The sequence below is a fragment of the Rhagoletis pomonella genome, unplaced genomic scaffold, assembly GCF_013731165.1.
Source record: "Rhagoletis pomonella isolate Grant_MI unplaced genomic scaffold, Rhpom_1.0 Rhpom_scaffold_00011, whole genome shotgun sequence".
In the NCBI taxonomy this organism is placed as follows: Eukaryota; Metazoa; Arthropoda; class Insecta; order Diptera; family Tephritidae; genus Rhagoletis; species Rhagoletis pomonella.
Window position 1 is genome coordinate 22,437,268 of NW_023458565.1, and position 18,234 is coordinate 22,455,501.

At 32.2% G+C, this 18,234-nt stretch overlaps 1 protein-coding gene across 1 annotated transcript in view; it reads right to left on the reverse strand.

The window, feature by feature from the left end:
• Nucleotides 1-17,203, reverse strand: part of LOC118746845 (adenylate cyclase type 6-like) — a 69,892-nt gene extending 52,689 nt beyond the window's left edge. The window contains exons 1-4 of the mRNA XM_036480794.1: nt 17,091-17,203; nt 11,439-11,601; nt 7,312-7,461; nt 133-254 (exon numbers count right to left, since the gene is read on the reverse strand). Of these exons, the coding sequence (XP_036336687.1) occupies nt 133-254; nt 7,312-7,461; nt 11,439-11,601; nt 17,091-17,182 (527 nt within the window). The 5' untranslated portion in view covers nt 17,183-17,203. The remainder of the gene's footprint in view (nt 1-132; nt 255-7,311; nt 7,462-11,438; nt 11,602-17,090) is intronic.
• Nucleotides 17,204-18,234: the final 1,031 nt, after the last annotated feature.

Genomic DNA, 18,234 nt, shown 5'->3' on the forward strand with positions numbered 1-18,234 from the left:
AATTAAAAAAATACTGGTCAACTTATTTCCGATAATTGTCTGTTCAGGGGGCGGCTGGGAAAAGCTAAATTGCACCACCCTAATGTACACATATGTATAAGTATGTATATATACATATATCCACCTACTCACCTCACATTTTCGTGTCGTTGTATGTAGATTTTGTGAAATTGCGTATCACGCGGCTGCCCTGCAATGTCGTCCTTCATTTCCATGGCAACGTGACGCGGCAACACCGACAACAGCAGACGTTCCTGCGGCAATGCAAATACGCAAACGGTGCACATGGAAAATAAACAAAGTTAAAAATACAAAAATTAAATTAAATTAAATATTAAGTTAAAGCATGAAATGCCTGCATGAGTAAATCGAGAGAATTTCGAAAAAACAAACTGAAGCCACAGCGAAATAGAACAGAGAGAGATGGTAGAGAGAAGGAGTGAAAATAAAATTAATATGCAATATACTTATAATGTGGGTAAATAATAACAAGCGACAGGCAGTTAAAGTCTTTGTATGGATTTGTTTGCTTGCACCACCCCTAGGCAATACATACATATATATATATGGGGCATTCCATACCAAAACGGAAGGGATTTCACACCTAATGTGTTTGATTTCTTTCAAATTTCTAGCGTTGATGCATAAACATAAATAATTAATAAATATGAAATTTGAGCTCTCTCTCTATGAAAATAAATGTTTTTTAATTTTTTTTTTCTTGAAAAGTGTTTCGCATACAAATTTTTTGTTAAAAAAAATAGTTTTTGAAAAGATGCCATCTCAAAAAAATCACAATGGAAGCTCTAAGTATTGCGTAATATTTAAATATAGTATTACGGGGTGCACTCTACTATAATTTGAGTTATGATTTTTTTTTTTACACCGAAGTTGAGTAAAATGAGTACATTACAAATTTAAACGTTTTTTTATTTAATTTAGAATTTTTTGAGTATCAAATTTTGTTGCCCATTAAATTTTACTATAATAAAGCGCAAGTTTTAAGCGATTACAAAACTGGCGTTCATAAGAAAAAAGTGGAAAAAGCCGTCAGCATAAAAAATATTAAACATCAACGCATTTTTGCAGTAGCTTCAAACATGCGCTTTACTAAAATGTAATGAGCTACAAAACTGCATACCCAAAAAAAATAAAAATAAATTAAAAAAAATTTGTTAATTTGTAATGTACTCATTTCGGTGTAAAAAACAAACTTCGGAACTCAAATCATTTTAGAGTGCACCCCATAATACTATACTTAAATATTGCGCAAATGTGATTTTTTTTTATTTTTTTTGAGATGGCATATTTTAACAAACTAATTTTTTTACCAAAAAATTTTTATGTGAAAAATTAAAAAAAAAATTTATATTTTCTTTCATCGAGAATTTCGATGTGTGTAAGTGTGATTTTTTTTTAATTTGTCCCTCTCCCCGTTCACAAGATATTTGGAAAACTATTAAATCGATTTGTTTTGGTTTTTGTGCTGTAAAGTTTTTAAAAATGTATTAATCAAGCTCAAATGTCATATTTATTTATTATTTATGTCTATGCATCAACCCTAAAAATTTTAAACAATTCAAACACGTAAAGTGCGAACTCCGTCCGTTTTGGTATGGAACGCTCCATAAACATACGACTTTATGAACGCCACAATGACCCGTACACTCATAAGCCATATGTATGAAATATTGAAAAAAAAACGCACAGATACACACGCACCAGAAAAAAGATGTTCTTTTTGTTTTGCTTTTTCATTGCAAGTGTTTACAGCAGGCTTTCAAAGTTTTATTTGCTCTTTCAACTTTTTACTTATGTACTTATATGCTTTTCACGGTAACTTTCTGACTTTTTTCCGACTTTTGCTAAATTTAGTTTCACGCGCAGCAGTACGTCTTCGACTTTGTAGATTGTTAAAAATTTGTTGTTCACTTTTTTTTATATATTTTTTTTCTCTGCTTCTGCTTTGTCTATTTATAAAAAAAAAAACACAACAACAGAATCAGCTTTTATTGCATTTTCTTTTTCATTGTTTTGCGTATTTACGTCTGCTTGCTTGTTTGTTTGCCTAAGCTTTTTGAACTATGCACGTTTATACCAGACAAGAGAGGCATTTGACATTTTTGGTGCTCAAAGCAAAATTGCTTAAATGCATTTCAAAGCAAAAAGGGGAAATTAAAAAGCCATGAGTTTCCACAAACAGTAAAGGTGACTATGCGTTAGGGTTAGTCAAATTTCGTGAAACGAAGAGCTGATGTCTCCAAGCAGGTTATGGAAATTTTCAAATTAAATATTTTTAGTAAATCTTAAGAAACATACATAGTGGAGAATCGTTTTTTTTTATTATATTGGGAGAAATTAATTCGCACAGCTATGGGAAGGAGTACATGTCGTATGAGTAATCTCAAACCCATAGTGGGAGGACGAAATCAAATATCTCGAGAACGAGAACATCTAGCTTTTGAGTAAGAGAATTCAGGAAAAATAGTTATTTTCTTTGGATAATATAATTACATTTGCCCTTTCCTAATGACACTTGTCAACAGCATTTTTTGCAACAAAATAACCATGCATTTGAAAGAGCAAAGTCATAGCACGTCTAGCTTTCGTTTTATTTGCAATCAAAAGCTTTCGAACAAAAACCGTCCAAACATGAATCGCACACAGATTCTAAATATTCAGAAAGTAAAAATACGTATTTACGTGTTTTCGATAAAATTTCAGTAAGTTCTAATTAACCTATTTGTAATATTCTTTATTAATCCTAAGGATTTTGAACCACACTTTAGCGCAATATCTAAATTCCATACAGCTTTGCTAAATCCCAAAAACTTCATTACATTGTTCCAGGAAATATGCAAACCCAAATACGGTTTGTTACACATGTGTAACGTACATACATATGTGCGAGTATATCGCAGAGTCCGAGCGCGATTAGGCGCACGTATGAATAGCTGTGCATTTTAGCTGTCGGCGAATGCAGTGTAGTGGAAAACCGCAGATTTGCGCATAACAAGGATTTAGCCGCAGGGGCCAGGAGAGCACACGATGTGAATGGAAGCATTGTGTTGGCGAGGCCGGCACAAAAATAGCAAGGGGAGCTTTTGTACAAAAAAAAACGAATGGATATTTTCAGCTGTAAATACACATGTTCGTAGGTGTACATGTATGTATGTATATGCGCGTTTGGTGTACAGTATTTGCAAAAAGTTTCAACACACCTACGCAAACAGACACACACACACACATTTGCGTGTGTCGCTTACAATACACACCTGTATGGCAGGGGAGCAATGCACTAAAACAATGTGCGGCCTGCCAGCTTAACAGCAGCAGCATTTCAAAAGCAAACAAATGTCATTTGTGAAGGAGCAAAAAAAAAGCAAAAGAGAAAATAGAAATAGAACTGCATGTGGCAGCAAAGTGAAATGAATGAGTACACAAGCATAGAAAATATTTGATATGGTTACGGCTGGTAGCCCTATAGGCAAGAACAATTCGATGAAAAGGTTGTTATAGTTCTGGTGATATTTGGAATTAGAAGTGATTGGAATTTTAGGAGATTGCCCTTAAGCTGATAAGCTAAAGATATTAGTTTTGTGTTGCTTTGTTTTCAATAATTGAGGGCGTATCCTGTCAAGAAGATTGAATTATTGTAGGTATAACGGCAGAGTGAGTTTGCAATTGAAACAAATAACTGCCCATAAAAGATATAATACCAAGGTACTATTATACTCAAAAAAGATAAGCGTTAAAAGATTTTCTAACATACTATTTTAAGTTGAAAGGCAAGTGCCTACTACAAAGTACTACTCAAATTTTAACATATTTTTAAAAGATGATGAGGAGCCTAAAAGGAAAGGTGAACTCTGAAAAACTCTAATTTTGTCATTCCCAGACTTAGAGTTCACACCGCTTTACACGTCAGTGGCTCTTCGAATTTCCCGCGTAGAAAGTTTAAATACAATCATGCTCCTGCCTACTACTGTCTGCAAAAAAATTATCATTAAGTTTGGTTAAGTTACTGTTTGCCTACCATCGGACAATAATTTAATTTCGTATGCTCATGGTAAAATACAAAACTTTGTAATAGTACAAGACACGCAGTGAGTAGTCATCGAAGCATTGCTTTTAAATAATTTTTTTTTATGAAATAATGTCTTAGAAATTTCAAAGTCCTTAAAAAAAATCCTGACGTCAGAGAGAAAAATTAAAAAAGAGTTATACTATATTTGGCTCTTAGTTTTGCGAGTACATTAATATTTTCATGTGCTTTAAAAATTGTTGGTTTTTGTCGCACGGTGTTATTATTATTATTATCGTCACCGGAAACGCAAAAAGACATAACAAACATCGTCGCTATAATACAAAAAGTCGTAACTAATAAAAAATTCCAAATTCAGTTTTTAATTGATATGATGGATGTCATCGAATTACAACTCCCACGTCATTTTATGGAAAAAAAAAATAAAATATTACTCACGTCTTTTTGCATTTCAGGTGACGATATATAGATATGATGTTCGTAATTGCACACCTATATCTATGTAAACTTTAAACTGTTTCAAAAAACTATTTACACACAATCAATGCCGAATTATGTGTTTCAGTTAAATATATTATTTGCCCATATCAGCATGGGTTTGTTACTGGAAGATCTACAGTGTACAACCTTGCTTTTATCAGTAAATATTATTCCGAGTCCTTTTTTGTCAGATTTTCAAGTTTACTTTATTTATACAGACTTCTCAAAAGGATGCGGTAGAGTATCTCAAATAATACTAATTTAAAAGCTTGATTTTCTTGGCTTTCATTCCCTTGTTTTGCATTGCAAAGAGGAGTATTTATTTGCTTAGTAAAACCGGTCAAAATTATTGTATGTGTTTTTCTACTCAGGAATAAAATAAACATGAAACTTAATCATAATTAGGGGTTTATAGGATAAAAATTACAAATTACACTTATCGTAGGATCATTTTTGTGAAATATTTTGTTATATTCCGTTACCACAAGTCCACAAAAAACCTTTTCAGAAAAAGCCAAGAACGAAATTCGTTGTTCTAGAACATATTAAGGTCGACAAGTTCGGACAAGTTCTTTCAGACTGGCTCTTGATTGCGAATAACTGCGAATTGTTCAAAATTTTTCTTTGCTAAAATTTGATGTTTTTCGATTGCAATTAGATAAATAACTTAAAAATAATAAACAAAAAATGCGGCAAATCGTTCTAAGGACACAATCGTTCTCGCCGAAGCCGAGTATTATTCTCCAGTTTCATAGGACTGAGGACTTTAAAATAAAAGTTATGCAGCTCAGTAAATTTGGGTAACCAGCTCCGATGAAAGCTGTTGACCGTCGAGTACAGTTTTCGGCATTCCTTTTCTTATATTTTTAAGTTATTTTTACAGATGAGAAAAAAGTAGAAAAAAACTAGCTATGGATTGAGTTTGACAAATAATATTCGAGCGTTACGCAATTTCTACCAAATTAACGGCCTGACTTACAGCTTTTCAAACAATGCAATAATCGACTATCCTTATAACTAGCCATTGAAAATTTCTGAAAATAAAAACTAATTTTATTTATTTTTGCTTTGATTGCTCAACGATAGATTTAGTTAGATATATTTCAAGGAAACAAACATTGACAAACCTTGACAAGTAAACAAGAATACCAATATTTAAAATTTTTATTTAAAAAACAAATCAAAATGGAGCGATTTTAACTTTTCTAAAAGAAGGCCAATTAAAAGCAATTCACTTATATTTAGCTTTAAACAGAGTTGTGCACTTACACAAATTTTCACATTTTTTACACTTACATTGTAAAATATTGTAGAATATTGTAAATTATTGTAGAATATTTTAAATTACTGTAAAATATTTTAAGCACAAGTAAATAATTATTTCAAATAATATAAATATTTTACAGGCACAACCCTGGCTGAAACACGTTGGTGTTCGCATCGAGACAATATTTACAAATTGTTACATTGTTTACAATTATTTACAACAATTTACAATTACTTATAATTGTTTACAATTCTTTAAAAATTTACACACATTATTTACACCAAAAATATCACCCTGTAAATATTTTTATTATTTACAAGTAGAGAATTGTTGTAAATATTTTACAGACCTTCTTCTTCCAAAGGTTTTTTGTTTTAATAGATCTTCACTGAAACACAATTACCGAAGAAACAAGTAGAACGACTGAAAGCTTGGAGAACAAAAAAAAATATATGAATTTGAAGAAATTGAGTTATACATTTTAAAAGACAACATTATAAATTACATTTGAAATAAGTTATCTTATTTGTTGAGCAAATTTAGAAAAAAATTTATGTATGAACCTTTTTAAAAAAATTATAAATAATAAATTTTTTCAATAACTAAAATTCAAAAGTGGGATAGTCATTTCCTGACACCAAATGAAACAAAATTTGGCAGGAGTTAAAAACTTTAACTTTATAAGTTGTTATAAGAGAAAAAGGATATATGGGAGGTAGTCATGTCCTTGCACTGAACAAAACGAGAAAATTTCCACAGAGCTTAGTAACACAATTTCACAGACAGCTACCAACTTTTGCTTTATGCTGCTTATACTTGTAGCTAAAACGAAGCTTTTAAAAATAAGGATGTATGGGTGGTAGTCATGTCCTTGCACCAGTATTGCCGAAACTTCGAATTTTTCTTAATTTATGTACATATTCTGAAGCAGCACAACACATTTAATTTTTCTGCGATAGCTCCACTAATTTTGCTGATTCACTTATTGCTTATAATTTTGGTTTTTAGTTGCCAATAAAATGAGTTTTTAACCAATTAAATAAGGGGGTATACGTTAAAAAATCCACTTTTGTTTTTTGGGACAGCCTAATTTACATACATACATGTATAAAATATAAATTTCCCTTAAATTTTTTCTACAGGGTATTCTCACAAACACCTTCAATCAAGCTAGCTAAATTGATGTTGACAAGTGGTGAATATAAAACTAGTTGAAAGTTAAAAAGTGACAACAGAGGTTAGCATTCACACATAAGTCTATCAGTCGTTCATAGCATTCATACTTAGGGCCGGTTTCTCTATCTCCGGTTAACACTAATCCCCCGGTAAACATCGTTACCGACCTTATCGACTCCCTGTTATATGCATGGAGTTAGAACGTCGATAACAATGTTTAACCGGGGAGTTAGTGTTAACCAGAGATGGAGAAACCGGCCCTTAATTATACACTTACGTATGTGCATATGTATGTATGTTGTTACTCCAATCGCGTACAAATGTACTAAATAAAATCACTCACCTGTTGCTGATTTTCACGCTGCGTACGCAAACGCGCCTCAATGCATTGCCGTGTCTCAATAAATGCCTTCCGTTGCGCCTTCTCCTTGGGCCAATGCGTATAAATGCCTGTCAGATTGGAGAGGAATAATGCTAAAAGGCTGCAGAGCAACTGTTGCATGTCGAATTGTGGTCGGAGAAAATGGAAAATTGAATAACAAAAAAAGAAACACACAAAGAAAACACAATGAATGCAAGTCTATGGTTGCAAGGTAGGTTGCATATTTATCTTATTCTACAGTTATTATATTTGTGCATTGTTGAAAACGTTTAACAATAGCTTATGTAGTATATGTGTGGGCACATTTATGGGTACACGTGTTTGTGGTGGAACGGAAAAAGTAAACAATTGCCTTGATGTACAACATCATGTATGCATGTGGCATGCCACAAGCAATTGTAAATGTCGCACTGTATGTTTTATTGTCCCACTTAAGGATGAGTGCAATTGGATGTTGTGCAGAAGTGTGTCTATATAAAAGTGTGTACATACATACATACATACATAAATTGGGTCAAATGAAAAGTGTCCGTGAATTTTTGTTACTAGGTGGTGTTGATGACCAACAATTTGGCAACACTAATCCAACAAGGCCAGCCCACACAAATCTTTGATGGCTCTGAAATGCATTGACTGACTTCCATTTGTTTCGATCTTTGCAAAACTCTCAGCACGGTAAAAAAATTGGCCATCCGAAGAACCACTGAAAATACTTGTTTTAGTTTTTCGCAGATAAGCCACAGGAGTTCTACACCGTTGGAATTACGAAGCTAGCGGTAAGATAGCCAAACAGCTCATAGATAATAATAGGCAATATGTACTTGATTAAAATTGAATTTCAGTAAAGAAATTTGTTTTAAAAAATTTATCCACAAATCCGCTGGGCCTTTTTATATGACCCAATATTTATTTGTTGCATCTTCCTGGCATAACTACGAGAGTACTATTAAGTTGGTTGGAAGTATGCTCGAATGCGTTTGTGTATCTACTGCACGTATTACGTGTTTAACCGATTTTACTGTGCTTATTGTAATTTCCTGTCGATTTCCATTGTTGTACATTTGCTGTTGTCACCTGCAAAGTTATTGTCTGCACTATATTTTTTCTCTTGTGGTGTACTTCTTGTTGTTTATATATGTAAGTATGTATATACATGAATATTACGTACAGTCTGATTATTACAAAAACCTATGTGTACCGAATTTCGGAAACAGATGTATCAAGAAACATGCATGCCCTACCTGCGGACTGCTCGTACCTTGCAGAGCCGAATCTTAGAAATGTAAGGTTCTAAACTTAGTAACTGTTCGTATAAAAGTCAATACTTTACGGGTACGAAAAACGCAAGGCATATTCACCGCTAACTGCAATTTTAAATATCCAAATTGTATCTGCTACCAGCAGACCTGGTATCCAAGAACAAGACGTTTACAACTGCCGCGAGGCTCTATGCTTCGGAGATCTTGATTCGTGTTATTATGATCACGATAGTTTAATATGTTTCATTAGCGGACGAGTAGACTATGTGTGGGACCTCAGATATAGGCCCTACAACATTGTGGCAAAATATCAAGTTTTCAAATGGCACAAAAAGAAATGCCGAAAACCGTTAACTTAATATTGGGTCGCAGATTATAAATCTGCATGCCGTTTTTTTCAGATCAGGTCAATCTCCCAAGACATATTCACTTTTATAAAAAAAATCAAAATTAAAAAAATAACAAATCTTTTGTAGTTTTTTTGCTTAAGGCCTGTTCTTTTGCAAACAATCTTACCAAATGAAAATGTGCAATAATTTTTTGTATGAAACAGGAGAGCAGGAAATAATGTTATTCATGTTTGATTTTTTTTCACTCGCAATGCAATCTTAAAAATAAAATCTTTTAGGAAGATGGTATGATATAGAAAAATGGTCTTATCTACGACCCAAAAAGAAGTTTACGTGTCTCGACATTTTTTCTGTGTCATTTTAGCGTCCCTACAGTGTAAACACCAATCGAGGTATCACCCAAGTGTGCACTACAATTCAGCTTAAGGACAACAAAGTGTCATAAACAATGCCTAAGGTCTTTTACTGAATGTATCTGACTAACCTAAAGGCCCTGTCTTGTCGGAGATTCTACTTTCTTTAATATCGGCGACTTCAAAGGTAGTCTATTGTGATCTAAATCTGACAAGGACAGCAATTGCTCGGAGTATATGCTCTGTCATCTCTTTGTTTATATATGTTGGTTAAAAAAAAAACCGATTTAAACACAGAATAATCCGAGCTCGAAAACACTTTGAAAAGTCGCGAAAATTCCGAAAAAATTATAATGCCCCACCTTGGCGGTATATATTGCACGCGAAAAGTTATAAGCACGATTTAATAAAAATGCAGGAACATAAATAGAATTTTTGTCATACTAAATCGGAATATACCATAAAATTTTCCAGAACATTTTTCACCATCAGAAGAATTCGATTTTCCTTAATACGACTTTTTTTCTTCGCAATAACTACGTCCAAATTAATTTTTGCCTTTTTTCGACATGTCTACAGGTTTTTTCTCAAAAACTAGGCGTGCTAGAAATATCTTGTAAATAAAGAGTGTCCTAGACAACCCGTCCACCCCCTCTAAAATGGAGTTTATTTTTATATGGAAGAAAACCACAACAAAAGAAATTCTAAAAAATCAATGGGAAATTTTTAGCCACTTGAAACTTGCACATTATTGGACTAAAATTGAATTGGCTATACAATTGTGTACTCAAAAAAAAAAATTCTAACATTTCTGAGAAAAAGGTTTCAATTTGGGTGAAAATTTGTTACATTTTTTTTGCAGTTTTCTACAAAGTTTTAAACTTGGGTTTATATGGGGTTTTTTTAGAGAATAAACTCCATTTTAATTGAAAATTCTGAAAAATAAATAAATAAACATGAGTTGCAAACAATATATGTATATCACTTTGAAATGGGGGTGCTATTAATATGACCGTTACTGTATGTACATACATACATACATTTCTTTCTACGGATCAATATCATTAATTCAAAAGTGAATGAGTATTCAATTAAATTATAAAACCAGTTTATTGCTTTTAAAAGGTAACCAGGTAAATTATATTTTTACAAAACTTTTGTTTTCGATTTCGGTTGTATTTTTTTAATATTCGTTCCCGTAGAGAATGATTCAACCAACGTTAAAAACAGCGCGTAAGAGTTTTTGCAAGTAAAAGTTAAATTTCATGGAATTAAGCTTGATTAAATCTGTGCACAGATCGTATTATTCTCACATCCTCGCTCCATATTGCAATAATTTAAGCGCATAAATTTGTGTGAAGTCGAATTTATTATTAATATTTTTTGTGCAAGTATAGCTGTTATGAAATGCTTACGTGCTGGAATTACGCAAATAACTGCATGTTTTTTTAGTAAAAATCTTTCGACCAGCTTATTTCATTTACGGATTAAATTACCTTATAGCTTATTTATTATTTTGTTATGCAATTTATCGCTGTAAAGTTATATTACATTTAAAACAAAGTTATTTCAGGTATACCTTTCCCACCCGCGCTATTAGCACGCAGCAGGGAAAAAGTGTACGCACAACAGCAACATTCTTGCCATCAACATATTTGTCATCGCTACACTACTCCTGCGGCGATCATATTAAAACATTTATAAGGAACTATATACAACGGCGACAAATAGCCAAGAAGTCAAGCTGAGTGCAACAAGTCCGTAAAATAGCCCACAGCGCAAACAAACTAGAGCAAGGCAGCAGCTGTACGCTACTTTTCCACGCTATATCAAAACTCATTAAATAGAAAAATTCACGCATTTATCTAACAAATCCTTTACATTTTTGTTGTGTGTCTCTTTTTTTTTTGTTCTTGCTTTGCCATACAATTCTTGCAACATAATAAAGTTTATCAACAAATTGACTGCATTCTGTCGATTGGAGGAGCACTGCAGTGGCACTCCGTTATGAACATCCTTATATGTATGTATGTATGTAGGTATGTATGCAGCTATGTTTGTATTATAAGGCTATGTGTGTAAGCTTATACGTACATATGCATAACTATATAGTTATAACAACTTACCTCCTGCCAATGTATTGTCGCTTCTGTGTAGCGTAGACTGGTGTAGATGTGCATGCAGGACAGCACAATGCCACCGATGAGTGCCTCACGTAGACGTAGCGGCAACATTGTATAAGTCATGTAGATGAAGACAACACAACAGGAACTGCCGTTGTACGATTTGCTGTAAACAAAAAGAGAATGATGCTCAATGAGAAAATGTATAAGAATGAGCTTTGAAATATATGTACACATGTATGTGTGTATGTACAGTGGCGAAAATATAAATAGGGAGGAGATATTTTAACATTCTTTGGATATTTCGTTTATTTAGCGTTTAATATTTTTTTTTATAAAAGTGTAGCTCGTTATCTATTCAATTCAAACTCTGTACAAAAATTAGCAGAATTCGACAAAGTTTCAGCTAAATGTTCAGCTTTTTAATTCGATTTCTTAGAAACGTTTTATGTATGCAGTTTTGTAGCCCATTCAATTCTTTTATCACGAAGTACAAAGTAGCTAGCCATTTAGGGTGTTGCTTGTTGCTCTTTTTCTCCATAAAAAAAAAAATTAACAAAAAATTGCCAAAAATTAACGGTACTCAAAACACGCAAACTAAAATTTAGTAGACTACGGAACTGCATACCTAAAAAAAAATTTACAAATTTTATTAAAAACTTTAAAATTTTTGTGAACATTTGTTCAAACTCGTAAAGCTTTCATAAATGTTCTACATTGTTTGAAAATTTGATTAACAAAATTTTGTTTAGACAGTAAGCTATATTTTCATTAAAATAAAAATAGTATAAATTTTTTAAACAAAAAAAATATCCAAACCCTGCTAAAATGTCTCTCCCTGTTTACATTCTCGCCACCGAATGGGCACATGTATGTACGCAGCTGAAGAAATAAGCGATATAAATTTGTGTGTACGGGTATATATAGAAAACCGTGGAAAAATTGCGGATAAATAATAATTTAATGAAGTTTATGCGCACAAAGGCGCGTACAATGCTTTTTGTTGCCATGAAAGTAACCGCTTATAATAAACTTACATATTCATGTAGTATATACGTATGTATACATATGTAAGTATGTTGGTATTTATTTTGCATACACATTAGGCATACGACTTTTTTCTATAAATTAACATGCCATGGAGAGATGATGGGAATGATGAAAAAATAACGTGTCTGACAAAATTTGGTAAAAAAAAATGTTCCGCATATTTTTAAAGAGTTCCACGTTTATGAAAAATTTTCGAATTCTTTTTACATAATTTATCAGATTTTTTTTCTTTCTTTGGACTTGACAACTTTTCCTTTCACTGCACAGAAATGGGCATTTTTATTTTTCCTTGCTTGCTTAACAACTATTCACACCAAGCTAGCGATATGTAAAATTTCATGTCAAACCATTTATGATTGCGATCAAAAATTGTTTCTAACATTTTTTTATTCGTTTACTTGCAAATTTTCCATGCATGTACATAAATGCGTTTTCAGTACCACATACGAAAAATCCATAAAAAGTCATATGTGCTATATTTCGAAAATTCCCAGTCAACAGAATAAAAAAAAATAAAAGTTTAAAAAAGAAATTTTTGGCCCAGTCATAAATCGGTTGACATTAAATTATCCATTTACATACACTTGGTCACGCAAACCTTACAAAAATTTTTTTATATTTTTTTTTTTTTAGTTTTGTAAATTAATAAATTTTTTTATATAGTTCCAATTAAATGGGCCATTAAACTGCATACCCCTAAATTTTCCTTAAAATTTGTACATATTAAAAACTTTGAAATTTTGGTAAAAATCTGATCAATTTTTCCAAATTTTATAGAAAGTTTGAAACATTTATTTGACCTATGTTAAAACAAAAAACTCATTAATTTACGAAATTCTAAAGAATTAGTTTAAAAAGTGGTAGTAAGGTTTGCGTGACCACGACTGTATTATACATACAAAGTATGTAATGTTTTTTAGTACGTTTTTTTTTCTTCTCGGGGACACTGTGGCAATTTTTTTACCAAGTTTTGACAAACGTTAATTCTATTGATTTTTCATTTCAATCAATATATTTAATTTTATAAAAATGTCATATGCCTAATACATAATCTCAAAAAGTTACGCAAACTCCATGTACAATGTTGCGTATGCACCTATTAACCACAATATCTCAAAATGTTATTGCAACAAAAGTATGCCGTAATTAAATTGCTTTCATCCACGTGGCTTAATGCCATTTTATGCGTAAATAACTTAAGCACAGGTAGTATAACAAAAACTCTGTTATATGCGTGTAAAATGCAAACAATGTGCAAACAACCATACGTCAAATATTTCAAATAAAAAATTAGAAATTATGATTTAAAGCTATTTTAATGTCATTAACATGTTCTTCTATTAATTCGTAGAAAAACATGACAACAGGTAGTATGCAGGTATTTTAAAATATACTTGAAGCACAATTACTTTCTTTTCTACAACTTTCATGACTTCATAATGGCATACATACAAAAAATAACGTACATTGTATGTGCAACAGACTGCCTCCCGCTTTGCGTCTAATACACGCTCTTTGTCCACTAATACTACGTTTCTTTGTCCACGCGACACAAAATTGCCTGAGAAGAAATGAATGAGTAAAGTAATTAAATATGAGCTCAATTTTAGATATCCCCTAGAATTTTCTGCCTGCGGGTTTTTTTCTATGAATTGTGTTCTAAAAAGTTCAAATTCGCTTGAGAAGATTTGGGCCGAACCGATACCAATAGGCAGCTTTCCTGCATTTTTTCAGGCAGAGATTCATAGGGTAGACAAAAAAACTCAATAATCACTCGATGGAATATACACAGCAGAGTAAGCTTATTATCTGTCCATCAAAACGGAAGTCTAAAAAATCTTTACCCGTCTATAAACGCCCTTTATACAGGCTATTCAAAAAGTATTTTTAAATTTATTTCACCTACAGCACTAACATCCTTGAGAATTTAATAACGCAACTTTTGTAATCGGCATTATTTGCTTTACATTCATAATTAAGTTAATGAAGCAACGAGTATTCAGGTCTTCAAAACATGTGTAGAGTAATTGGAAGAGGCTGGCTCAACAAGGAAGAAACCTCGGATGCGCCGGTCAGTCACAGTGACGAAATTGTCCAACATTTGTTTAAATGTTATTTTCAACGCGTAATGCGTAATGATACAGTTGGGTCCAGAATTGAAGCCCATTGAGCTTGCTGAGCATCACATAGAGTACATTCAGGGCAGTGAACAGAAATGGTTGTTTCTGTTTAGAAGCATTTAAGTGATATTATTTTGGATGAATAAATTCTCTCTTATTTTAACTGATACATTATTGGATTCTCGAATTTTTATTCACAAACAATAAAAAACCTTGTGCAATATTAAAAAAAAAAAATATTAGAAAAATTTTGGGTATGTACGTTTTGTAGCCCATTCCATTTTTGTAAAGAATAAGTATGAAGTAGCTAGAATTTGCAGTTAATTTTCCACATATTTTCTGCCTGTGTTGTGCAATTTCCTCCGTATAGAAGAAAATCCTCAACACCGTCAGCAAAAAAAGTCAAAAAATCAACGGTAAGTGCCAGCTATTTTAAACTTGTACCCTATTATAATTTCGTGAGCTACATAATTGCATGCTCAAAACCTTTCTAAATATATTTAACTAAAAAGCTTAAAATTTTAACAAAAGTTTGTGGAATTTTTTGAATTTGCTACAAAACTGTATACTCAAATTTTTTGTAAGAAATATATTTTTAAGGCTTATACTTAATTTTTCAGAAAGCCGATTGAATTTTTTTAAATATTGCACATTATTTGAAATTTGAGTTAATACGGCTTTGGTAAAAAATAAACTATATCTTAAAAAAATTACTATATCTAAATAATAAAAAATTAATTGATAACTGTACTCAGAAAAAAGCATTTCCCTAAAACAAGACACCAGTTTCCTTATTTTAGAGTTACTGTTTTTTTTCGTAATATTACGAAAAATTTATTCAATTTGAGAAGTTCTTCCTTAATTCAGGTTCAAGCTAAAAATAGTGCAGCATTAATTTGAGGAAATAAATTTACTCAATATAAGTAATAACTTTGTCAGTACTGTTAACTTAAGATGAAGTTTTTGCTTGCTGTGGCGTCGCGTGAAAACGACTGCTTCTGGTCGCAGGTAGTTAAAGTAAGGTAAGTCAATTATTTAAATTCTAATATAAATAACAAATTCTAAAATTAATTTTATATGAAAAAAACCCATGGTACAATACTTAGAGGTATTGTCTTCCCAGAGAGTTTTACTTCACATCGAAATTCGTGCTCCCTTATTTTCATTTTGACGCAGTTCAATGTTGATTCTTTTACTTTTTTGGCTTTGCTTTTTGTTTCCGCTCAATTTAATTTTTGCAAATTAAATAAGTCCTCTGCAAAAAGGTTTGTTGAAAAAAATACGTGTACATATATGGTATATGGGGTAGCAGTAAACCTTTTAGTGTGGGCAACAATGATGTTTTTCAAATAAGGCAGATCGGAATATGCGCTCTCTGAGAAGACAATACCTGTAATTACTGTACCTGGGAAATACTCAAATACCATAAAAAATAAATGAGATAATTTTTGTAAATAAAATTTAAAAAATTACAATAATAAAAATAAAACAAAAAATATTTAAAAAAAAACGTTCCTGCTCTGGGACTCGAACCTTGCATTTCTCGACTAGCACTCTAGGGAATTGCTCTATCGGCCATTGCGACTGGCAAGTTCATTTTTCTTAACAAAACGGAAATTGTACTGAAACTAATGAATTGTGGTTTCCTTAAACTGAGTCAAATCGTTTGCTTACTCATATTAAGGCAGCCATTTCTTTGGAGCCATTTCAATGTAATATTAGCTTAGAATAATATACTTTTTTCCTAGCTTCAAGAAATGTTTTTTTTTGAGTGTATTCAATCCAATACGTGAATCGCTTATAATTTCAACACTTGGCATATAGTACAGGATAAAAGAACATGCGTAGTAAACCACGTCTGAGGTCGCGAAAGTTATGGTTATAGTTCGAGTTCAATCAAAGCACCAGTAAGAAAATTGACTCGCTTTAGCTTTGAGCCGAACCCTAAGGCAAAATACCATCTACCAATTGCATTTACATAGTGCCATCTTCAAAACCCATATTTTGTTTTAATCAAGCTAACCGCACTATGAGATGCATGCCAATTCCCCATAGCAACAAATCTCCTAAGAACTTATATAAATACCCACTTCAATTTCAATTGGAATGCTAAACCAATTATTATTTATACTAATGAGGTTAGTGCACAGTTCTTGCGAAATATAAGAGCCTCCACATACATATGTGTGTGCATATTGATATGTGCTTAAGTTTATTGTTTAGATCTGTTTCCTTGCATTATTATGGCTCAAGTTTCTTCAGCTACGCATCTCTTATGCAGAATGATACTAAAGGCGAAATTCGTAGCTTGTTATGGAGCTATGCTCCTGCACTGGATTGATGCGTGCACAAATGTGCCAATTACCCCAACGAACTACGCTGCAATTATTTGTTACATTTATTTATATGTATGTAAATATACTTGTGAATTTATAAGCATATGAAAACTTCGAAGGCTACAAAGCAATTGTTATTCATTACTCACCTTGGCAATGTTGCATAACCCACAGCAATTTCAATGGCAACAAAGGTGCCGACAATAACATAGGACACAAGCACTAAGAAGATTTCATTCATCGCTGGCTTCGAGAGAATACACAGAAGAGCTGGAAATGAAGAAAATATTGCAGAAACGTACTTTGTGATATTCAAATATATAATACAGAATTAATACATATATCGATGGTGCTCTTCAATAACGACACCACTTAAAATTTAATGTATTTCAATTATATAAGTAATTAGCTTGATAAATAACGATATTTTTCTGTGGAACACCGACATATGTGGTTTTACTTGCTGACAATCTTCCAGGGGGTACAATTTAGTAATTTGTCAGAAAATCGAAGTTGCCGGACATTGGAAAATCTTGTAAATTTTAAATTTTATTGTTCCCGGTTTCTAAAAACTCAAAAATGAAGATCATACATACAGGTCTTTTCGAGAAAAGTGACTTGAAAAGTTTGTATTCCATTTCTTATAATTTTATAGTTCTTACTATGCTATTGCCGGTAGATGGACATAGGTTAAGGCGTAAGAAGCGACTCGCCTATCACCCAGGAAAATCTACTGAGACTGCCATTCATAGCCTTACGAGGAAAACCGTGACGCGAAACCCTTTTCAGGGTTCACCAAAGCACACTCACAAAGGAGGTCATAGACAAGTGGGTAGATCAAAAAAATTCCATATGCACTGGAGTTATTGTCCAGGGTAAAGAAAAGCTAAGCGGATGAGATGGACGAAGAAACGCCAGAAAGCATCTTTAGTGAATGTGTGGTAATAATACCCAATTGTTTGTTTAACCATTTTTCTATACTAACGATTTTTTGGGTTTTGGGGACCTTTAAAAAGTTATATTAGAAAATTGTTAAATAAACTTTTTTTGTTTTAAAATAAAAAAAAACAGGGGTATATTTTTTCAGTAAAGAACTAACCTTGGGGGTGAGAGCATCAAAATTTCGGCTTTACTGATTTTGGACCACCCTAATGTACATACAATATAACTGTAAAAATAAAAAATTTTTTAATTAAAAAAAATGCAATAAAAAATTTTAAAGTCACTTTTCTCGAAATGCCCTGTATGTATGATTTTAGTTTATGAATTTTTAAAAACTAGAAACAATATACT